The sequence below is a fragment of the Carcharodon carcharias genome, chromosome 3 (assembly GCF_017639515.1).
Source record: "Carcharodon carcharias isolate sCarCar2 chromosome 3, sCarCar2.pri, whole genome shotgun sequence".
NCBI lineage: Eukaryota > Metazoa > Chordata > Chondrichthyes > Lamniformes > Lamnidae > Carcharodon > Carcharodon carcharias.
This window is the reverse complement of record NC_054469.1, coordinates 116,135,968-116,161,300: the sequence shown is the minus strand read 5'-3', so window position 1 is coordinate 116,161,300 and position 25,333 is coordinate 116,135,968. Positions and strand designations below refer to the sequence as shown.

Below are 25,333 nucleotides of genomic sequence, written 5' to 3'. Positions count from 1 at the left end.
TAGCTTAGTTGGTAGCTCTGAGGCAAAAGTTTGTGGGCTCGCGACCCACTACAGGACTTGAGCACACACAAAAAAAAAATCAAAGCTGACTTTCCAATGCAGAACTGTAGGACTGCTGTACTGTTGGAAATATGGTATTTCGGATGAGATTTTAAACCGAGGCCCCACCTACCCTCTCAGGAGGGTGCAAAAGATTCTGCAGTAATATTTTGAAGCAGAGCAGGGGAATTATTCCAATTCCCTCACTCAATATTATATAAACAGATAATCTGGTCATTATCACATTACTGTTTGTAGGAGGTTGCTGTGCAATATGACACAGCCGATGGTAAAGGCTGAGTTGTTCAAATCCCAGAGGGAAACCTGAAACAACTGTCATAACCCATTTTTGCAATTTGTATGTTTCGAGATGTAGGCTTTAAATTCAGTAGTAATGAGACCACCGAGTCTCAAGAGGTTTCTTATAAAAATAAACAGTTATTAATACAAGTAAGATTGTAAGCAATACATATGTCTACAAAATTACAATAATAGCTATAAAAATCCCCTAATTAATCTGACTCTCAGTCAGACCCCTGGTAAAGCAACAGTAAAACAAAGATTTAAGCAGATCCCAGGCAAAGCACACCCTAAACAGTCACATTCAAAATGGGTGTCTTTCAGCTCTGGGTCTTTGCAGACAGACTTGAGGCTTACAGGCTGGAGGCTTTAGATCTTAGAATCCCTCCTACTTTTACTAAAAGCCTTCTCTTCCTTTTTACATACTTTCCTCTTTGAATGCAAATTCTCATTGTCACAGGTTTTTTTTAAACTTTAAATCTTCTAACAATAAAACCCTTTCATTATATCCACTTTACTAGTAAGCTTTTAAAAAAATAAATACATTGTTTTTGTGCTCCACCTGGTTAAGTGTAATAATTCACTCGCTCTTTTGAATGGTCTGTTTAAAATGCAAATTGCCTCCTTTACTCCTTACCTTCTATTTCCCTATGTTTAACTAATTACTATTCCAAACCTACTTCTCTTCTATACATCAAAGCCTATAAACCAGCTGGCTTTAATCTAATTAAGACACACACACATATACACAGACACCACTAAACTCTATTTTTAAATAATTTTCAATAACATTACAGACATTATTTTATCTTCTAGACAGTGCACACATTGGCTATCTTCTTGCCAACATTACAACAGTAGCTACGCTTCAGAAAGCACTTCATTGGCTGTAAAGTGCTTTGGGTCATCCAGTTGTCATGAAAGGCACAATATAAATGCAAATCCTTTCATGGTGGCCAAATTACCACAGATGCAATGACGCTCAGTAAAGTGGTTGTAGGAGAAAAGGAAAGAGAATATCTCATTAAGAGACTGAGACTTGGGTGGAGGAGGAACATAAGATGATTTTAAGAGAGATTTGGAATGGTGGAGTGCTCAGAAAATAAGATTAAAAACCAGGAAGAACATGTTTCAATCACTAGAATAAACCAAGTTTTTCTTAGTTGAAGGACAGTATTGTATTTTATGAAACCATTCTCCAAGCAGGCAGTTACAAAAGGAAACTTCCTTGAAAAGGTGTAAAACAACAAAATTAATTAGTTCAACAATTGAATTAAATTAACAAAGCCAGCAACAACAGTACACTCTGAGACTAAGAGAATCACATATTGTCACACATGGAGTGTGGTAAATAAGATTGGTGAATTATAGGCACAGATTGCCAAGCGAGTAGAAATTGCAGAGGCACTGCCATACTTGTTTAGTCTTACTTAGACTCAGCCAGAGGACTAGAGAATTGCAAATATTATACCCTTGTTCAAAAAAAGGGTTAAAAGATAAACAAGGCAACTACAGGCCAGTCAGCTTAAATTCGGTAGTTGGGAAACTGTTAGAAACAATAATTTGGGACAAAGTTCATAGTCACAAGGACAAATGCAGGTTAATTAAGGAGACCCAGCACGGATTTCTTAAGGGAAAACAGTGTTTAACTCATTTCCTGGAGTTTTTGGAAGAGGTAAGAGAGAAGGTTGAAGAGGGTAACGCTGCTGATGTGGTGTACATTGGACTTCCAAAAGGCGTTTGATATAGTGCCACCCAACAGACTTGTGAGCAAAGTTACAGCTCACAGAATAAATGGACAGTAGCAACATGGATACGAAATTGGTTGAGTGACAGGAAACAAGGAGTAGCGGTTAATGGATTTTTTTTGGCTGCAGGAAGGTTTGAAGCGAGCTCCCAGGGGATCATTGTTGGGACCCTTGCTTTTCCTGATACATATTAACAATCTGGACCTTTGTGTATAGGGCACAATATCAAAGTTTGCAGATAATACAAAGCTTGGAAACACTGAACTGTGAGAAGAATAGCATAGAACTGCAAAGGGCATAAACAAGTTGGTGGTATGGGTGAACAGGTGGCAGATGAAGCTCAATGCAGAGAAATGTGAAGTGGTTTGTTTTGGTAGGAAGAACACAGTCAATATAAATAAAAAGGTACAATTCTAAACGCAATGCAGAGACAGAGGGACTTGGGTATATATGTGCATAAGTCATTGAAGGTGGCAAGACAAGTTGAGAGAGTAATTAATAAAGCATACATTATTCTAGTTCTGGTGAAGAGCTATACGGACTCGAAACGTTGACTGTGTTCCTCTCCGCAGATGCTGTCAGAACTGCTGAGTTTTTCCAGGTATTTTTGTTTTGGTTCAGTATTCTAGGCTTTGTTAGCAGGGGAATAGAGTACATGAACAAGGAGGTTATGTTGAACTTGCATAAAACACTAGCTTGGCCTCAGCAGGAATATTGTGTCCAGTTCTGAGTGCTGCACCTTAGGAAGGATGTGAAGGCATTGGAGAGAGTACAGGAAAGATTCATGAGCTAAGTTCCAGGGATGAGTAACTTCAGTTATGAAGAGAGAGTGGAGAAGTTAGGACTGTTTTACTTGGAGACAATAAGGCTGAGAGGAGATTTGATTGAGGTATTCAAAATCATGAGGAGTTTGGACAGAGTAGATAGGGAAAAACTGTTCCCACTTATGAACAGATCGAGAATGAGAGGGCACAGATTTAAAGTAATTGGCAAAAGAAGCCAAGTGAAATGAGAAAAACTTTATCACGCAGTCAGTGGTTAGGGTTTGGAATGCATTGCCTGAGAGTGTGAAGGAGACAGGATCAACTGAAGCATTCAAAAGGGAATTAGACTGTTATCTGAAAAGGAAGAGTGTGCAGGGTTATGGGGAAGAGGCAGAAGAATGGCACTAAGTGAATTGCCCATTTGGAGAGCCAGTGCAGACATGATGGGCCAAATGGCCTCCTTCTGCGCTGTAACAATTCTGTGATTTTGTTTTTCTTTTTTTGTTGACTTGGGAAGTTTTTTTTTGGAAGTAATTTTGTTTCAGCAAATTCTTCTATAAAAGCAGCTACAAGTTAATACTGCAAAATCCTTAACTTATTTCATTTATTTGTAAAGTCCTATTTACACAGCTGTCTCAAACTTAACTGCAGAAAAATGCAGCAGGTATTATGTTACTTCATACATCTACATATGAATATTTTACAGGCATAGTGTCTCAAAACCGGCAACCTTGGGACCGAGTCTGTGCCAGATTTCGGATCTTGCCTGTTTTCGGGTTGGGCCGTTCTGGTTGGATTGGGTCGGGTCGGGTCGAGGCTGTGCCAGTAGATCAGACTGAGCTGGGTCAGGTCGTGTGAGGTCAAGGGTCAAGGACCATTCAGTGCACGGGAAAAGACTGGTACGTGAAGCTGATAACTAGTCTGGAGCACCAATGCAGCACCTAGGCAATCAAGCCAGTAAGGTATTTTACTCACTAATAAGAATTAAAATTCATGCATGGCAGTGCTTATAAAAACCAGACATTTTTAGTCCTCTCCAGTTTTCGGATAGCCAGATTTGACACTGTACTTGTAATAGGCTAAATGTTCTACTTACTCAGGAACAAAAATCAAAGCTTTCCCCAAAATCGAGAGAAGTGTTACTCACTGAGAAAATCCTGTCAATACCAGCCATCTAGTTCTGAGGTCTATTCCTGCTCCTATTCATATGTTTGTATTTACCAGGGGTAGACAAGAATGTGGAGTTGAGGCCATAATCAGATCAGCCATGATATTATTGAATGGCGGAGCAGGCTCGAGGGGCCCAGTGGCCTACTCCTGTTCCTAACTCGTTTGTACGTATTTTGTTCATAACCCAGCTAAGCCATTTGATCTCACTTCAAAATTGAACTGCAAGTTTTACTTCAGTAATATTATTATTCTTAGGCAGCAAAATTGCAATCCATATTATAGAGCAGTGTGAACATTTTGACTGAGTTTTCTACTTGTGTGCTCTCCAGCCTGTGATTTTCCTGTCCATTAAGATGAATGAGGGGGAAAAAAAGTTGCTGGTTGGCAAACTCACAAATTGGAATCTCCAGCCAATCTGTTTTATGGCCGATGTTGTTACATAATTGCAACAAGGAGCACAAAACTGAGGAACAATTTACAAAAAATCTGTTCAAAGTTTTACTATTTATAAGACAAATAAGTATGAAAAATGTAAATTAAATATGGAAATGTACAGAAACTTAAATAGAACACGTTACAGAACATGGTTTGTTTATGTTTAAGAAAGAAAATAGGTTAAAAAAAACTTAAGTGAAAAGGTGATATTCACAAAAAGATAGTTGTGGTATTATCACTATTTACTAAAGAACTCTGTTGTTAAAATTGTATTAGACCATATGATTCAGAACAAGGATTAACAGTCAACTTACCAGTTTCAACCTACTTTTTTGTGCTTTCATTGCAGCTTTAATGCCCAAAGAGGCAAATATCAACAGGACTAGACCAAGCTCCTACACAGTGAATTTCTGATCTTAGCTCAAAGGTGAGGTTGTTTATAACACAACAGATAGCTAACTTTGTTTTGTAGTTAAAAAATAAATTATTTAGTTTAGTGTGGATACTTCATTGTGGAGATGCAAACATACTCCTGTAACTTTGTTTTACTTAATAGAATAAACACATTTTTAAAATAAATGTTATTTGAATCCCTGAGGAAATGACAGAGCACAGAAGGATGCCATTCAGCCCATCATGCCAGTGCCAGCTCTTGGCAATTGGCACCAATCACCTGCTCCTTCCCCACAGCCCTGTACATTTTGTTTTCCTTAAAGTATTTATTCAATTCTCTTTTGAAAGGGATTATTAAATCTGCTTCCACTACCCTTTCAGGCACAGCATTCCAGATCACAACTTGTCGCGTAACTCCACCCCCCGTGTTACCTCTGGTTCTTTTGTCAATCAACGTAAGGCGCATCATTTAGTTACAAATTTCTACCACTGTAAACAATCTCTGATTTACTCTAAACCTGTTCACGATTTTGAAGATATCTATCAAATCTTCTCCTGGCATCCTTCTGCAAGTGTGACTCCCAGAATTAAACACAGTACCCCAGCTGAGGCCTTGCCAGCGTTTTAGAAAAGGTTTGGCATAACTTGCTTGCTTTTGTGTTCCAATGATCTATCAATAAAGCCAGGTATTCCAGATGATTTTTTTTAAAAGCCTTTTTGACTTGGACTGTCACCTTCCAACAATTTGAATACATACACCCACAGATAGCTGTGCAGCTGCAAATCCTTTGTAATTCTAACAATCAGTCGTTATTGCCTCTCTTTATTCTTAAGGCTAGAATGTATCACTTCACAATTCTGTTCATTAAATTTCATTCGCCATGTTTTGCCAATTTCAGTTTGTCTATGCCCTCCTTCAGTTTTGTACTATCCTCCTCATTGTTTATTGCATCACTGAGTTTGTGTCATCTGCAGACTTTGAAATTATGCCCTGTATATCCAAATCCAGGTCATTAATATATATTAAACAGAGAATTGATCCAAAACCGACCTCTGGGGTAGACAGTTATAAACTGCCCTCCGGCCTAAAAGTCAACTACACACCAATATCCTCTATTTTTTGTGGTATCATTGCTTCTACTACTTCTTTAATACCACTGTCTAGAAACATTTTTTAATTACATAAAAATATGCTCTTCTCTTTCTTCCCTCTCTAAGTATTACCTGACCCGTATCATATTATACATATTATTTACCCGCTTACACACAGAAACTCTGATAACAATGCAGTCAGTCAGCAACTTATCCGTTACAGGGAATGATAAGCAAGTGCAACTGTTTTCAATTTCCACTTTAAAAATAGCATTCAGAAAATTATAGCTTAAGTTTTTAAACATTCACTCCTTTAATTTCTAAAATTCCTTTTTTCTACAGATCTTAAATGAACATGAAACAATTTTCTGATTTTCAAAATGCTTGAGGAGTCCTTTAATAATAAATCATAAATACTTAGTCTTTTACTTTAAAAATGATTTTGGCAGAAAGGTGGAGACCCCTTCCTGACTACTCCTAATCAGGTCGAAGGCAGCCTTCATGCCTGGAGGTTAAATGAACCCCAAAAGTGGACACCTTAGAGGTCTCCTCTCGCTGCTGCTGGTATTCAAGCAGCAGGGGTCTGTCATGTGGGCAAGCCGCCAGGTAAACCCTGACAATCATACCTGCAGCCTGGTGGTGGACCCCTTCTCCTCAAGCATCCTGTGTCCAATGGAGAAACCTACTGGTGGCAAGTGAGGGACTGGGGTTCGGGGCGATATCCCCTTGTACTTTAGAATGACACCCTCCCCATCCCAGAACCTCCTTGACTGACCTCAACGATCCAGCTCCAATCACCTTTGACCAGGGGCTCATGCGATGAACTTCAGTCTTGGGTTTAATGCATTACTGACAGTGGTCACCACTCCTGGTGGTGGTACCAATTCTGGAATGCTGCTGGCGAATTAGAGGCCGGCAGCTCTCAGGGGCAGGAAATCTGCCCTGCATCAGAAAGTGCAGCGGGAAATTGCCCCAAGTGAAATTGGGATCTTAATTCCAACAAGGCTCCAGGAAATGGCTGCGGCGAGGTTCCGATCAGCTACCCAGCTTATGGATGCACGCATTGTCATGACTATTAAATTCCAACCAGTGTATTTCAGATGAAATGTTAAGTTTGAAGTCTCTATGACTGATCAGGTGAGCATTAAAGATGCCATGTCACAATTTAAAGAAATACAGGGAGACCAAGTGACCAAACTTCGTCCTCAATCAGAAATATCAAAAACTGGACATTCATCTCATTACTGTCTATTGCTATATACTAAACTGCTGCTGAGTTCACTTAAATAGCAAGAGTCATTGCATCTTTACAATATGCTTTGCAATATCCCAAAAAACATTTTATTTTATTCATTCAAGGGATGTGGGCTTCACTGGCTAAGCCAGCATTTATTGCCCATCCCTAAATGCCCTTGAGAAGGTGGTGGTGAACTGCTTTCTTGAACTATTGATAAGCAATAGCTGAAAGCAACCTTTCTTTCTGAATGTGTTGGCATACAAGAGTTTAAAAGCTAGAAATCTGTACGTAAAGGATCATCTGCATTCTCTAATCTGTGCATGTCTTGGACTGTGGACATAGTCAGAACAAAACCTTATAAATATTGATATTTCACACAGCAACATTAACTCTTGTAGGAATACGTACTGGTTTTTGATGCTGTATAACAGCCACTGAAAAACAACTATTCAAAGCTGGCATCATTTACATAATCATATCTTCTACCAAAAATAGATATCCAACCCTGGGGCAACGTCCCAGTCTTTAAATATTGTTTGATTGAAAGTATGCATAGTAGAGAAGGCATTAGGCTTATTTTTCAGTGAGGAATATTATTCATTAGGTTTTTTTGTGAAAGAGAAATCATTTTCTCTTGAGTGATTCATTTTGCTAGGAAAATGCGGAGGAGCAAGATAAATAAAGCGGTACAGTTTAAAGGGGGACAGAGATCTGGGTATGCATGCACGCAGATTTTTGAAAACGGCAAGACAAATTGTTAAAAAGAATGTGGTTTATAAACAGAGGCATAAAATACACGAAGCAGGTGTGTCAAGGCATTGGAGAGTGTGCAAAGGAGCTTTACCAAGATGGCACCAGAGATGAGGTACTTCAATTATGATGGAGAGAATGTAGAAGCTGAGATTGTTCTCTTTAGAGCAGAGGAGGTTAAGGGAACACCTAATAGAAGTATTCAGAATTATGAGGGATTTTAATAGAGCAGGTAGACAGAAACTTTAATAAAATAAAAACAAAAAAACTGCGGATGCTGGAAATCCAAAACAAAAACAGAATTACCTGGAAAAACTCAGCAGGTCTGGCAGCATCGGCGGAGAAGAAAAGAGTTGACGTTTCGAGTCCTCATGACCCTTCGACAGAACTTGAGTTCGAGTCCAGGAAAGAGCTGAAATATAAGCTGGTTTAAGGTGTGTGTGTGGGGGGCGGAGAGATAGAGAGACAGAGAGGTGGAGGGGGTTGGTGTGGTTGTAGCGACAAACAAGCAGTGATAGAAGCAGAATATCAAAAGATGTCAACAACAATAGTACAATAGAACACATAGGTGTTAAAGATAAAGTTGGTGATATTATCTAAACGAATGTGCTAATTAAGAATGGATGGTAGGGCACTCAAGGTATAGCTCTAGTGGGTTTTTTTTTTTATTTTATATAATGGAAATAGGTGGGAAAAGGAAAATCTTTATAATTTATTGGGAAAAAAAAAAAAGAGAAGGGGGAAACAGAAAGGGGGTGAGGATGGGGGAGGGGACTCACGACCTAAAGTTGTTGAATTCAATATTCAGTCCGGAAGGCTGTAAAGTCCCTAGTCGGAAGATGAGGTGTTGTTCCTCCAGTTTGCGTTGGGCTTCACTGGAACAATGCAGCAAGCCAAGGACAGACATGTGGGCAAGAGAGCAGGGTGGAGTGTTAAAATGGCAAGCGACAGGGAGGTTTGGGTCATTCTTGCGGACAGACCGCAGGTGTTCTGCAAAGCGGTCGCCCAGTTTACGTTTGGTCTCTCCAATGTAGAGGAGACCACATTGGGAGCAACGAATGCAGTAGACTAAGTTGGGGGAAATGCAAGTGAAATGCTGCTTCACTTGAAAGGAGTGTTTGGGTCCTTGGACGGTGAGGAGAGAGGAAGTGAAGGGGCAGGTGTTGCATCTTTTGCGTGGGCAAGGGGTTGTGCCATAGGAGGGGGTTGAGGAGTAGGGGGTGATGGAGGAGTGGACCAGGGTGTCCCGGAGGGAGCGATCCCTACGGAATGCCGATAAGGGGGGTGAAGGGAAGATGTGTTTGGTAGTGGCATCATGCTGGAGTTGGCGGAAATGGCGGAGGATGATCCTTTGAATGCGGAGGCTGGTGGGGTGATAAGTGAGGACAAGGGGGACCCTATCATGTTTCTGGGAGGGAGGAGAAGGAGTGAGGGCGGATGCGCGGGAGATGGGCCGGACACGGTTGAGGGCCCTGTCAACGACCGTGGGTGGAAAACCTCGGTTAAGGAAGAAGGAGGACATGTCAGAGGAACTGTTTTTGAATGTAGCATCATCGGAACAGATGCGACGGAGGCGAAGGAACTGAGAGAATGGGATGGAGTCCTTACAGGAAGTGGGGTGTGAGGAGCTGTAGTCGAGATAGCTGTGGGTGTCGGTGGGTTTGTAATGGATATTGGTGGACAGTCTATCACCAGAGATTGAGACAGAGAGGTCAAGGAAGGGAAGGGAAGTGTCAGAGATGGACCACGTGAAAATGATGGAGGGGTGGAGATTGGAAGCAAAATTAATAAATTTTTCCAAGTCCTGACGAGAGCATGAAGCAGCACCGAAATAATCATCGATGTACCGGAGAAAGAGTTGTGGAAGGGGGCCGGAGTAGGACTGCAACAAGGAATGTTCCACATACCCCATAAAGAGACAGGCATAGCTGGGGCCCATGCGGGTACCCATAGCCACACCTTTTATTTGGAGGAAGTGAGAGGAGTTGAAGGAGAAATTGTTCAGCGTGAGAACAAGTTCAGCCAGACGGAGGAGAGTAGTGGTGGATGGGGATTGTTCGGGCCTCTGTTCGAGGAAGAAGCTAAGGGCCCTCAGACCATCCTGGTGGGGGATGGAGGTGTAGAGGGATTGGACGTCCATGGTGAAGAGGAAGCGGTAGGGGCCAGGGAACTGGAAATTGTTGATGTGACGTAAGGTGTCAGAGGAATCACGGATGTAGGTGGGAAGGGACTGGACAAGGGGAGAGAGAAGGGAGTCAAGATAACGAGAAATGAGTTCTGTGGGGCAGGAGCAAGCTCAAGTTCTGTCGAAGGGTCATGAGGACTCGAAACGTCAACTCTTTTCTTCTCCGCCGATGCTGCCAGACCTGCTGAGTTTTTCCAGGTAATTCTGTTTTTGTTTTGGATTTCCAGCATCCGCAGTTTTTTTGTTTTTATCTCTGTGTTTAATTGACTGCCACTGCTCTTCAAGAAATGCCTACCTCCTTGAAGAAGTTCTGTTCCTCTCTGCGACAAGATTTCCGGATTTCTCTGTTGCCTTGTTCACCTTCATTGCTTTCCATTTCTCTCCTAGTGTTTGACAAGGTGTTTACTAAAACCCGCTTTCACAGCCATATCTCCTTTCTCAGTGACTGTCTCCGTCTCCGACTTACCCCACATGGATTTCAACTGAAATTCCACCCCTCATGTTTCGAACCCACCCAGGATTACAGGTATCTCCGGGACATAAAACGTTTCTCGGACTGCTGTTCCCGTCACATTCTGAAATCCACTCTCAGTGCCATGCGCCGCCATATGAACACACTCGACCTCTCCCTCCAGCAGCACCGCCGTACCCTTTTTCAAAGCTGCGCGTGCCCCCAGTTTCATTTTATCCTTCGGCTCATCCGACGCCTCAACAAGAAACTTTTTCTCTTTCTCTCAAGTGCTAAGGAACGCAAGCTCCAACAACTCATCGACACCAACACCCATCTAGGACCCTCCACCCCTGCCTGTCCCTCCGTCCCCACCCCATCTTCCAATCCCAACCCCAGCCGTGTATTCACTATACCCCCTGACCTTCCCCTCTCCGATGCTGAACGTTCAGTGCTCAGCAAAGGACTTAGTTTCATACCCTTACGCCCTCACCTCAATGAATTTCGGGCTCGGCATGATACTGAACTCTTCTTCCGCCGTCTTCGTCTCCGGGCTCACTTCTTTGGGCAGGAGTCCTCTCCCAGTTCAACGGATCCTTTTACCCATCTTCAATATTCTCCCTCCACCTGGACCCCTCCCTCTGGATTCTTACCTTCTCTCGATCTTTTCATTGAGAACTGTCGGCGCGACATTAGTCGTCTCAATTTCTCTGCTCCTCTCACCCATTCTAACCTGTCTCTCTCTGAACTTACTGCACTCCATTCTCTCAGGTCCAACCCTGACATTGTCATCAAACCCGCTGACAAGGGTGGTGCTGTTGTTGTCTGGCGCACTGACCTCTACCACGCGGAGGCTGAGCGTCAACTCGCAGACACTTCCTCCTACCTCTCCCTGGACCATGACCCCACCACTGAACATCAAGCCATTGTTTCCAGGACTGTCACTGACCTCATCTCCTCTGGGGATCTCCCTCCCACAGCTTCCAACCTGATAGTTGCCCAACCTCGGACGGCCCGCTTCTATCTCCTACCCAAAATCCACAAACAGAACTGCCCCGGTAGACCGATCGTCTCAGCTTGCTCCTGCCCCACAGAACTCATTTCTCGTTATCTTGACTCCCTTCTCTCTCCCCTTGTCCAGTCCCTTCCCACCTACATCCGTGATTCCTCTGACACCTTACGTCACATCAACAATTTCCAGTTCCCTGGCCCCTACCGCTTCCTCTTCACCATGGACGTCCAATCCCTCTACACCTCCATCCCCCACCAGGATGGTCTGAGGGCCCTTAGCTTCTTCCTCGAACAGAGGCCCGAACAATCCCCATCCACCACTACTCTCCTCCGTCTGGCTGAACTTGTTCTCACGCTGAACAATTTCTCCTTCAACTCCTCTCACTTCCTCCAAATAAAAGGTGTGGCTATGGGTACCCGCATGGGCCCCAGCTATGCCTGTCTCTTTATGGGGTATGTGGAACATTCCTTGTTGCAGTCCTACTCCGGCCCCCTTCCACAACTCTTTCTCCGGTACATCGATGATTATTTCGGTGCTGCTTCATGCTCTCGTCAGGACTTGGAAAAATTTATTAATTTTGCTTCCAATCTCCACCCCTCCATCATTTTCACGTGGTCCATCTCTGACACTTCCCTTCCCTTCCTTGACCTCTCTGTCTCAATCTCTGGTGATAGACTGTCCACCAATATCCATTACAAACCCACCGACACCCACAGCTATCTCGACTACAGCTCCTCACACCCCACTTCCTGTAAGGACTCCATCCCATTCTCTCAGTTCCTTCGCCTCCGTCGCATCTGTTCCGATGATGCTACATTCAAAAACAGTTCCTCTGACATGTCCTCCTTCTTCCTTAACCGAGGTTTTCCACCCACGGTCGTTGACAGGGCCCTCAACCGTGTCCGGCCCATCTCCCGCGCATCCGCCCTCACTCCTTCTCCTCCCTCCCAGAAACATGATAGGGTCCCCCTTGTCCTCACTTATCACCCCACCAGCCTCCGCATTCAAAGGATCATCCTCCGCCATTTCCGCCAACTCCAGCATGATGCCACTACCAAACACATCTTCCCTTCACCCCCCTTATCGGCATTCCGTAGGGATCACTCCCTCCGGGACACCCTGGTCCACTCCTCCATAACCCCATACTCCTCAACCCCCTCCTATGGCACAACCCCTTGCCCACGCAAAAGATGCAACACCTGCCCCTTCACTTCCTCTCTCCTCACCGTCCAAGGACCCAAACACTCCTTTCAAGTGAAGCAGCATTTCACTTGCATTTCCCCCAACTTAGTCTACTGCATTCGTTGCTCCCAATGTGGTCTCCTCTACATTGGAGAGACCAAACGTAAACTGGGCGACCGCTTTGCAGAACACCTGCGGTCTGTCCGCAAGAATGACCCAAACCTCCCTGTCGCTTGCCATTTTAACACTCCACCCTGCTCTCTTGCCCACATGTCTGTCCTTGGCTTGCTGCATTGTTCCAGTGAAGCCCAACGCAAACTGGAGGAACAACACCTCATCTTCCGACTAGGGACTTTACAGCCTTCCGGACTGAATATTGAATTCAACAACTTTAGGTCGTGAGTCCCCTCCCCCATCCTCACCCCCTGTCTGTTTCCCCCTTCTCTTTTTTTTTTCCCAATAAATTATAAAGATTTTCCTTTTCCCACCTATTTCCATTATATAAAATAAAAAAAAAAACCCACTAGAGCTATACCTTGAGTGCCCTACCATCCATTCTTAATTAGCACATTCGTTTAGATAATATCACCAACTTTATCTTTAACACCTATGTGTTCTATTGTACTATTGTTGTTGACATCTTTTGATATTCTGCTTCTATCACTGCTTGTTTGTCGCTACAACCACACCAACCCCCTCCACCTCTCTGTCTCTCTATCTCTCCGCCCCCCACACACACACCTTAAACCAGCTTATATTTCAGCTCTTTCCTGGACTCGAACTCAAGTTCTGTCGAAGGGTCATGAGGACTCGAAACGTCAACTCTTTTCTTCTCCGCCGATGCTGCCAGACCTGCTGAGTTTTTCCAGGTAATTCTGTTTTTGTTTTTAACTTTAATAAAATGGTCGGTAATCAGGTCATAGGTTTAAATTAATTGGCAAAAGATCTAGAACGGAAATTAGGAGATTTTTTTTCACTCGGAGTTGCTTGGATCTGGAACAGACTGCCTGAAAAGGTGATGGAATCAGATTCCATAGAAATTTTTCAAAAAAAAGGCAATTAGACATGTAATTCAAGAGAGTCAATTTGAAAAATTATGGGCAAAAAGCTGAGGTGAGGGATTAAATTGGAAAACTCTTTCATAGAGCCAACACAGGAATGACAGGCAAATGCTTCCTTCTACGCTGCAAGATTTTATGATACTAATATCTAAATGTAATCAATTTGAATTGGTATAACAACAACATAGTACTGTATAGTAAATGCTAAATATAAAAATGTAAAACAAACAAAACAAAAGATTTCCAATCCTGAAAAATACTAACTTGCATCTCACAGCATTGGGTAATACAGCTTATGTGAAAGTTAAATAATTCTCAAGGAAAGAAACCAGAAATTACAAATCATACATTTTCAAGTTTTGTTCAACAGATATTTTCTCCACTGTTCATTTTCCCTATTTTCCATGTGCAATGCCACTTGCTCACTAAATTTCAAGTATTAATAATTCAGATCACAAAACTTTTCTTTGCACACTATTAATTATTTTTCAGGATTTCCATTGCCTTCACAAATGGGTACTATTTCAGTCAAGTCCCTAAGCCAACTAGTGTCTATTTTGAAACAACTTCTCCTGGTAAATGTGCAAGTTAAATTCTACATCAGAACTCAAAATTATATGAAGGCCAAACTATATATGTCGCAAGTCATCAGACATATGAATGGACATCTGTTACATATCATTTACTGACCAACTCAGAGGAGCACAAGCAATGTAATACTATTACTGAGTAACAGGAATGCGATATTAGATATAACGTGGAGTTACAAAATGAATGTATCTAATCACTGTGCTGAAAGAACATGCATAAATGTGGAGATTTACTGTAAAACAAAAACAAAAATGCTTGGAAAAACTCAGCAGGTCTGGCAGCATCTGCGGAGAGGAGCACAGTTAATGTTTCGAGTCTGAATGACCCTTCAACAGAACTAAGTAAAAATAGAAGAGAGGTGAAATATAAACTGGTTTAAGAGAGGGGTGGGACAAGTAGAGAGAGACCAAACACAGACTGGGTGACCACTTTGCAGAACACCTTCGGTCTGTCCGCAAGCATTACCCAGACCTCTCTGTCGCTTGCCATCTCAACACTCCACCCTGCTCTCAAGCCCACATGTCCGTCCTTGGCTTGCTGCATTGTTCTAGTGAAGCTCAACGCAAACTGGAGGAACAGCACCTCATCTTCCGACTAGGCACTTTACAGCCTTCCGGACTGAATATTGAGTTCAACAATTCTAGATCATGAACTTTCTCCTCCATCCCCACCCCCTTTCCGAATCCCCCCCCACCTTTTTTTCTTACCAATAATTTATATAGATTTTTCTTTTCCCAAGTACTTCCATTATTTTTAAATGTATTTCCATCCATTGTTTTATCTCTACCTTTTAGCCTTTTTTGATTTCTTCACCCCACCCCACCCTTGCTTGTCCTACCCTTAATTAGCACATTCCTTAGATAATATTACCACCTTCAACACTTCTTTGTCCTTTTGTCTGTGACATCTTTTGGTTATCTCCATCTATCTCTGGCCCTCTATCCAGCTATACTTGTCACCACCCCCCCCTCCCCACCCACTAAACCAGCTTATATTTCACCTCTCTTCTATTTTTACTTAGTTCTGTTGAAGGGTCATTCGGACTCGAAACGTTAACTATGCTCCTCTCCACAGATGCTGCCAGACCTGCTGAGTTTTTTCAGGTATTTTTGTTTTTGTTTTGGACTTCCAGCATCCACAGTTTTTTGTTTTTATCTTGAGATTTACTGTTTGCTAGTCTTGCCATTTTAATCACCAAATATGTTTAATAATATTGGTAAGAAAATAGTTTCTTTTTTTTTCTTTATATGCTTGTCCAAGACAAAAGATTGGAAAGCTATTTTCACTTTATACCACTCTACAGGCTGGTCTCAAGAAATGTCACCTGTACCTTGCATACATTTTGACATGGCCACCTTTTGGTGGTGTATGTTGTGCCAAAACCTCCAGGTGGATTGAATGCACTCTGTTTGTCAAGAATTGGGCATAACTTTAAAATTACATATAATAGAAGGAAAGGTTTATTAGGAAAGCATTATTACCTACCTAAAATAACAAAACCATCTACTTCCTCATCATGGTTTGTGCCTTTCTTTGATGATTCGGTGCTCTTTTGAATTCCAAAAAGTTTCAGCATTTCACTCTGCAAGGCTGAAAGAAAAATTCTTAAACTTTTGAACTGAAAGAAAAAGGACAACTATAAATTATTAAAATTAATTGATCTATATAACACAGCTATTTTTCTTCACAAAGTAGAATAAACACAAACTTTGTTGAATAACATAAGCCAAAATTGACTGTTTTATGATTTATTTTACTTCATGGGATGTGGGCATTACTGGCAAGCCAGCATTTGTTGTTCTCCCTTAGGATCCTATTATGTTACAGATATTGAATTGGTACGAGTATTTGCTTTAAGGCAATAACAAAAGTTCTGGTAGCAGCTCTGCAACTCTCTCCTGAGAAGGCAATGGACGTTCTGCATGTGCATTTGTACATATGCACTTAAGATACATACATAAAGCTTCATTTCACATAAAATGATTGTTTGCACTGATAGCAGTGATGCTACCACCAGCACAAAGTTGCAATGGGTGAAACTTCATCTTTGAGAGGATGTTTTAGGTTATATTTCTGTTAATAAGCTACAATTATAACAGCATACTTATAACAGCATACTACAGGTTCTGCAGTGATTCTTGGGTCCAGTGGACATTTCTCTTATGGTGCTTTCTCTCCCCTCACCTTATCAGCTGTTTCTAACTACAATATAGAGGACACCTTATGATATGTAAAATTTACAGGATATCTATGAAGTTTCAAATATTAATCTACTGGCTGCTTTATGGATAATTTTAAATGTCTTAAAGGTAGATAACTAATTCACCCAGTATTTTGTAAGTGGCAAACTGTCCCTATTTTAAGTCAAAAAACAAAAATAGAATTACCTGGAAAAACTCAGCAGGTCCGGCAGCATCGGTGGGGCGGGGGGGGGAGGTTGCGGTTGTAGGGACAAGCAGGCAGTGATAGGAGCACATAATCAAAAGATGTCACAGACAAAAGAACACACAGAGTGTTGACGTTGGTGATACCTATTGTAAGTCATTGCAACAGCTCTATTCTAAGTTGTTCTAGGCCTCACAATCAGAAATCTCGTGGAATACCTGTTTAAGATTAAGTTCGATAACTTTTATACGTTTAGCAATGATCAAAGGATCCTCTGAGCAAAACAGATCTAGTAAGCTAAAAAAAATCTAGTCCAGATTTTCATTTATCAATGCCACCAAGTTTATTTGACTTTCTGTGAAGGCAATTGGTTGTACGCTGCACCTGCTGTTGGCCTGTCAAAGACTGTAAGGTATTCCAACCTGTAGGCCAACAAGGATTTCTATGAAGATTTATATATTATGCTAATTTTAAAAGAAATTCATGCAATGTTTATATTAAATGCTTAGCATTGAAATGCAACTCAACTGAAGTTCATTAAGAATCTGTTTCTCAACATCTTCTCCTGGCAACTTAACACAATGTGGATTAGCAATAACTACATAAGTAGAAAATCAATACACCGCAGAAAAGTATTGTTTCTGTCTACAGGGACTATGGAAATATCATCTGTGAAATTCAACTTTTCATAACTGAATTTTGTAGATGACAATATGAAATTGAATTACCTTCAATCAGGCAGAAATTTCAGAGTTTCACCTCTTGTTTACCTCCTTTAGAAAATTAAGTTAATTGGGGATAGTCTGCAGTTCCAACTGTTAGTTGAAAAATGTGGGCTCAATTCAACACTTTCTATTCACTCAATTTCCTTTCCCAAAATTTTTTTCATTCTATTGACAATCACCCAGAAGTTACCTTATCTACAAGAGGTCATTTTAATTCATTTGTTTATTTTCCATTGTAACAACACTGATGGTATATAGTTATAGTGCAGATAATTTTAAGTAAGTAACAGTATTCCAAGGGTACAAAGTATTGACTATCACCCTTTATATACAGATAGATATACAAGAGATTGAGTTCTGAGAGAATTGGCCAAGATTCTAGCAGTAGTTATTTTATCAATGGAACTATCTTCACTGTGACAATACTAAATATTCTTCCTCCTGCCCCGCCTAATTGATTTTACAAAACATGTGATAAATAGAATGCTGTATGAGGTAAAACAAAGTTCATTTTCTCTGTGTTTAATAACTCAGAAAAAAGGCCACTTTCATGACAGCTCTCTTTTGCAAAGATGTTTACTTTATTACCTCAGCAGGACATTTAGTTATTCTGCACATCTAAACTGAACCACAATGGAAGTATGGCTACAACAATGAAACAGCAAATACAGACACAATCTCATGGCAGTTTGCTTTATGCTTTTCTTCAGATGTCCTTCTAAAACCAGCATCTTAAAACATCCCCTTATAGCTCAGCAAACTCAGGCAGCAGACATGCCACATAACCCAGAAAGGCCTCAGGTTTCATTACTGGTCTGTACTGACTTAGCCAATATCAGGACTGTCACATTCAGGTTTAGGGCAGGAAAATGTGGCACAGTTTCTGCTCCTCAACTCAATTCAGTAAATCTGTTGGAAGCACACACGTGTGGATAATGATAAAGCTATGATAACCTTTGCAGTCAAATAGCCTACCAACATTCACTGTCAATGTTCCTGCTTGAATAATAGGCACTTGGTTGAGGCAACTGAGGGAAATGTGCATTTGTGAAATTTCATCCAAAAAGGAATCAAAGGAGGCAACTTTAACCTAACACATCTGTCGGGAAATATAAGGTATTGGGTGCAATTCTGGTTTTGCACCCTGCCAGATTTTACTGCTATTAAAGTCAACAAAGTGTAGCACTAGGCAGGATGTAAAAACCAGCATCCTACCCAAACCCATGTGTTTCCTATATTGTGGATTATATTAAAATTACTCCCAATGTCTTCAAGGGGGGAGGGACTAAACAGAATAAGAGAAAAAAAAAATCAGCATTCAAACATGCTATGTAGGCGCTGCCGAGTGTGTTAGGTATTTTTTAAATGTTCCTGAAATATAGCAAAGATAAAAGAATCTATGGAGGATGCGGGGAGAGAGAACTTGTTTGTTCCAAATTAAAAGCTAGATTGTTTCCAAGTTATAATTACCCCTTGAACATTAATAGACCCTGTACAATGGCCGCCACATACTGCCCCTCACTGACTTTAGCCAAAAGTACATCCGGTTCCACATGTACGATGGCAACACTACAACCACCACTGATTTGCAAAGCGGCATTTCTGATATCCAGTGGGCAGAAATCTCCCCCAACTGAATATTGGGAAAACCACAATAAATCCGATCCTGTGGCTCCAACTACATTCCTCTCCCTGACCACTGTCTTAGGCTGCAGCAGACAGTTTGCAACTCTACATGACACTGATCAGCTTCTGGCCACACATCAGTTCCATTAGCAATATTATCTGCTTCCAGCTTCACCCTGTCTTAGCCCATCTCTACTGAAACCCTCCCCCACACCTTTGTTACCTCTAGACTTGACTGTTCCCATGCTGTCCTGGCACGAATTTTGTTTTCCCCAAACGGTTACTCAATGGGACAGCTTTTTACTGCCAATTGGCTAATCAGAGTACTGAAAGGCAAAGAAATTTGAGCATTCTGATGAAATGGCCAATCAGAGACTTCAATGGGTGTGTTCTGATGAAAGCAGTGTGAATGTGCTTCTTGGTCAAATGGAGTAATTGTTTGGGAAAACAATTGCCCTTAAAAATGCGAAGCAAACTGTCTGTGGAAAAAAAAAATCACCTTGTAGGAAATCGTTTAGCGTGAGCTAAGGCACGGACAGTAGAGTTTTGGATGAGGTCAAGTTTATGGAGGGTGGAAGATGAGAGGCCGGCCTCGTGGACACGGGACACAAACTTTTTTCTCCCAAATGTTGCTCAATGCCTTGATTGGTTCATCTTTCAGTGCCCTGATTAGCCAATTGGAGTGTCCTGATGGAATGGCCAATCAGGGACTTCCATGGACATGCTAGTGTGAAGGCAGTTTGAACCTTTTGCCGAACTGTATGAAAATCGCTTCCCTGGTGGGGGGGGGATAAATTAACACCATGAACTCCTATAAATTACCTCAGCACACACCAAAAATATGAACCTAGTGCCTCCAAAAATTACAAGTACCATTACCTCTGATTATTTCACAAAACAGTTCATGCTGCACAGTTTGCTGACTTTCCCACCTGAAACAGTAAGAGCGATTTTCATACAGTTCAGTAAAAGGCGATAAGGCGATTATTTTTTTACCCAAGCAAATTCCTACAAGGCAACTTTTTTTCACAAATAGCTTGCTTTGCTTTTTCAAGGACCATTTTTTCGCCAAACAGCAACTCCATTACACTGCGCATGCACTGACGCGTGTTCAAACTGCATTTATTCTAGCATGTCCATGGAAGTCCCTGATTAGCCAACTGGAGCATTCTGACGAATGGCCAATCAGGGCACTGAAAAGCAAACAAATCAGGGCATTGAGCAACATTTGTGGAAAAAAATTGCGTCCCGTGACCATGAGGCTGGCCTCTCATCTTCCTCCCTCCATAAGCTTAGCCTCAACCAAAATTCTGCTGTCCTCGACTTCGCTCATGCACTCACTCGCCACTCCTGTACTCACTAATTTACACTGGCTCCCAGTCAAGCAATGCCTTGATTTTAAAATTGTCACCCTTGTTTTCATAGCCTTCCTTGGTCTTGTCATCCTTTCTAGCCCTGCAATACTCTGAAATCTCTGCGCTTGTCTAATTCTGGCCTCTTGCGCATCCTCAATTTAATTTTTCTACCGCTGACTCTGCCTTCAACTGCCTAGGCCCAAAGTTCTGGGGTTCATTCCCTAAATCTCACCCCCCACCTTTTTCTCGCTGTCCTTTTAAAATGCTCCTTGAAACACCTCTCTTTGACCAAGCTTTTTATTTAAAAAAAATTTTTAGTCAATCTGCCATAGCCTTGTGATTCTGTAACTTTGATTGTACAATCTGGTCTCTGGGTTCCCAAAATTCTCTCAAAATGCAGTCTGAAAGCCTCTTTTAAACCTTCAATTTATTTCAGTACTCGAAATTTACATTCAAAATTTAAATTTAAATAAAATTCTAGAAGTTACAAATTTCAAAGTGCCATTAACTTTAACCCCCAACCCTCTGAGATATCAGTGTTCCTTTACATCTGGTCTTGTGCTTAATTTGATTGCTCCACCATTGGTGGCTGTGCTTCAGTTGCCTAGGCCTCTGGTTCTGGAATATCCTTCCTATTCCTCTCAACCTCATTTTCTTCCTTTACAACATTCCTCAAAACCTACCTCTTCCACCAAGCTTTTGATCATCTGATCTTATGTGGCTCAGTGTCAATTTTGTTTTGTAATGCTGGGGTGAAGTGCCTTGGGACATTTCATTTCAGCTAAACAAAATAAATGATAGTCATTCGCTGACTCATTCCTCAGGGCAATGTCTTGACCAATCAGGGTCAAGCTGCCTGATTTAAATTTCAAACAATACTTGGCAGTTAACTATCAGTCACCTTCACCAGTGCATTCTCCATTGCAACACCACTTGCCAACCAAACAGCATTCTCCTCAAATACAGTATAAATTGATATTTTCTCCCTTATATTGGTATTCTTGAGTGTCCTGATGAGTGCAAGAAAAGCTTAGACATGTCTCTTTTTTCAGCAATACATTTCATTGTTAAAGGTATTATATGAATATAAATTAAGACCACCCAATAACGTTTTCCAAATCTTGTATGTTCATTAAAGTTTTTGTTTGACGTTCTCAATCTAATCCAAAAACCAGAGCTTGAAGATATATTTGCTGAGAGCTATGACAGAGCTGAATTACAGTGTAAAAATGTGCATTGTATCTAATTTTTCAACATACATTGGTATCATTTATAATAAAAAGTTGAAAGGTTGTCAGCCTGAAATGTTAGCTGTTTCTCTCCACAGATGTTGGCTGACCTGCTGAGTCTTTCCAGCATTTTGTTTTCATTTCAGATTTCCAACATACACACTATTTTGCTTTTGCACTAGCGGCATTCAGTTGGCTTAATAACTGGGATATTTTACTTTAACTTCCAGCACTTTCCATTTCGTAACTTTTCTTCAAATAACTTTGAAAAATGAGGACCTTTTCCTGTTAAAAATGTTCAACCACAGTAGCTAATCATCTAGCTTCATAAATAGACTAGTTCAACTTCTTTTACCTAAAAGATGTCACTACCATAATCCTTCCTGAACACTCATTCTTGTATAGAATCATTATGGCACAGGAGGAAACCATTCGGCCTATCGATTCCATGACAGCCCTCATCAGAACAGCTTTCTGTTGAAAGGTCATCGGCCTAAAACGTTAACTGTTTCTCTCCACAGATGCTGTCTGACTTGAGTCTTTCCAGCATTTTCTGTTTTATTATTTCAGAAGTCCAGCATCCGCAGGATTTTGCTTTTGATTCATTCAGGAAACTGCTGATGGGCGGGCGGGCGGGCAATGAGAGGTAACAATCTCTACCGGTACTTACAGTAAAAAAACTGCGTCACGAGACTAACTTCACATCAAATCCAGGAAAAGACGAGGGAAAAAGGGCAGCACTGTCACTAGACACAGCTCGCCAACAGCGCCAGAAACTTGTTATACGGGTTAATGGTCTTAAAATAATCTTTCTCAGGCACCAAAGCTCGGTCTTGTTTACTTCAACTTCCTGAGACTGTGCACGTCACAGCACGTCATCACGCTATAACGGATGACGCCATCGCGCTGCGTCATAAGGAACGTTCTCATGATCTGGGATAAGCTATTGACAGCTGCACTCTGGTCATGAGTACAAGTCCCTGCTTAAGGCAGCAGGTCCAGACGAATGCGTGGACTTAGAGGCAAAAATTATTTGTAATACTTTCAAAGGTTACCAACAAAGCAATAATATCTGCACCCAGATAGTAAAATTAATCTCAATATCTACCTGCCTTCATTTGTGTCATAATTGATCCAGAAAATCTACCTCCTTGTCATGTGATTTGTTACCAGCTATTACAACAGACTAGTATCAACGATAGCAAACAGAATACAGAGATGAGATGTTATCACATGTATCCCCTAACCTTTCCTATCGCTCCATAGCCTGAATTCATCTTCTGCCCATTCGCGTGCATAATTTTAGCTGCCATTCCAGACTTGTCATTAATTCTATCTTTTCTCTCTTTCCCTCTCCTGTCACTTCTTATTTTCCCCCTTTCATGTATTGCCTCTCCCAGGTCACCCTGACACGAAATTGCGAACAATCTATTTATTTGACCCCTAACTGATCTTCAAACCCCATGTCTCCGTCTGATTTAAGAACGGCTTTCATCTCCATAATAATAATAATAACAATAATAAAAACAAAAAAACTGCGGATGCTGGAAATCCAAAACAAAAACAGAATTACCTGGAAAAACTCAGCAGGTCTGGCAGCATCGGTGGAGAAGAAAAGAGTTGACGTTTCGAGTCCTCATGACCCTTCGACAGAACATGAGGACTCGAGTCATGAGGACTCGAAACGTCAACTCTTTTCTTCTCCACCGATGCTGCCAGACCTGCTGAGTTTTTCCAGGTAATTCTGTTTTTGTTTTTTCATCTCCATAATGCCACTTGCTTCCTGCATCCATGGTTGTGTCAGTTCTAAATATGATTATTCCCATGCTTTTCGAGCCAGCTTCCCAATCTCTACTCTCCATAAACAAGTTCATCCAAAATTCTGCTGCTTATATCTTATTTCGCACCAAATTCCTCTCACCATTCAGCCCTGTCCCTTAAGTGTCAGCCTTTACTTAATAGTAGCATTTTCATCTCTATGTCAGGAGGTGAAGGTCCTCTCCAGGTACTTGAGTGCATACCTATACTGACAATTCCATGCAATGCTGAGGGAATGCTGCACTCTCCACAGTCTGTCTTTCAGATGAAAAATTAAAATGATGCTCTGTCTGTCATCTCATGGACGTAAGTGATCCACTGGCACCATCTGAAGAAGAGCAGGGGGGTTCTCCTAGTGTCCTTTCCAATAATTTTTCCTCACCCTAAATCACAAAAAATATTATCTCATTACTTATCTTGTTGCTGTTTATGGGAACTTACTGTGCTGCCCTGTTTTCTATAGTGCAATAGTGACTACGCTTCAAAGGTATTTTATTTGCTATAAAGCACTTTGGGACATCCTGAGACCATTAAAGGTGCAGTTTAAAGTCATGTTACTTCTTTTTCATACTGGCTCCCAACCAAAACTTAAATATAAAAGGAAAAACAAGAGACTCATGCATTTATATCGTGTCCTTCATGATCACCGGATGATCCAAAGCACTTTACAGCCAATGACGTGCTTTTAAAGTGCAGCCACTGTTTTAATGTAGGAAACGTGGACATGCAAACTCCCATAAAGAGCAATGTGACAATGACCAGATAGTCTGTTGGCTTCATGCTCTCGTCGGGACTTGGAAAAATTTATTAATTTTGCTTCCAATCTCCACCCCTCCATCATTTTCACGTGGTCCATCTCTGACACTTCCCTTCCCTTCCTTGACCTCTCTGTCTCAATCTCTGGTGATAGACTGTCCACCAATATCCATTACAAACCCACCGACTCCCACAGCTACCTCGACTACAGCTCCTCACACCCCACTTCCTGTAAGGACTCCATCCCATTCTCTCAGTTCCTTCGCCTCCGTTGCATCTGTTCCGATGATGCTACCTTCAAAAACAGTTCCTCTGACATGTCCTCCTTCTTCCTTAACCGAGGTTTTCCACCCACGGTCGTTGACAGGGCCCTCAACCATTTCCGGCCCATCTCCCGCGCATCCGCCCTCACGCCTTCTCCTCCCTCCCAGAAACATGATAGGGTCCCCTTTGTCCTCACTTATCACCTCACCAGCCTCCGCATTCAAAGGATCATCCTCCGCCATTTCCGCCAACTCCAGCAAGATGCCACCACCAAACACATCTTCCCTTCACCCCCCACCCCCCATCGGCATTCCGTAGGGATCGCTCCCTCCGGGACACCCTGGTCCACTCCTCCATCACCCCCTACTCCTCAACCCTCTCCTATGGCACCACCCCATGCCCACACAAAAGATGCAACACCTGCCCCTTCACTTCCTCTCTCCTCACCGTCCAAGGGCCCAAACACTCCTTTCAAGTGAAGCAACATTTCACTTGCATTTCCCCCAACTTAGTCTACTGCATTCGTTGCTCTCAATGTGGTCTCCTCTACATTGGAGAGTCCAAACGTAAACTGGGTGACCACTTTGCAGAACACCTGCGGTCTGTCCGCAAGAATGACCCAAACCTCCCTGTCGCTTGCCATTTTAACCATCCACCCTGCTCTCTTGCCCACATGTCTGTCCTTGGCTTGCTGCATTGTTCCAGTGAAGCCCAACGCAAACTGGAGGAACAACATCTCATCTTCCGACTAGGCACTTTACAGCCTTC

At 41.8% G+C, this 25,333-nt stretch overlaps 1 protein-coding gene across 3 annotated transcripts in view; it reads right to left on the bottom strand.

Moving 5' to 3' along the window:
- umad1 (UBAP1-MVB12-associated (UMA) domain containing 1) overlaps positions 1-22,611 on the bottom strand; it is a 152,891-nt gene extending 130,280 nt beyond the window's left edge. For all 3 annotated transcript variants that reach the window (XM_041183086.1, XM_041183085.1, XM_041183087.1), the window contains exons 1-2: positions 22,398-22,611; positions 15,893-15,997 (exon numbers count right to left, since the gene is read on the bottom strand). Coding sequence is in view for 2 of the 3 variants with exons in the window: in XM_041183085.1 (XP_041039019.1) it covers positions 15,893-15,983 (91 nt within the window). In the remaining variant the exon portion in view is untranslated. The remainder of the gene's footprint in view (positions 1-15,892; positions 15,998-22,397) is intronic.
- Between the last annotated feature and the right edge of the window lie 2,722 nt (positions 22,612-25,333).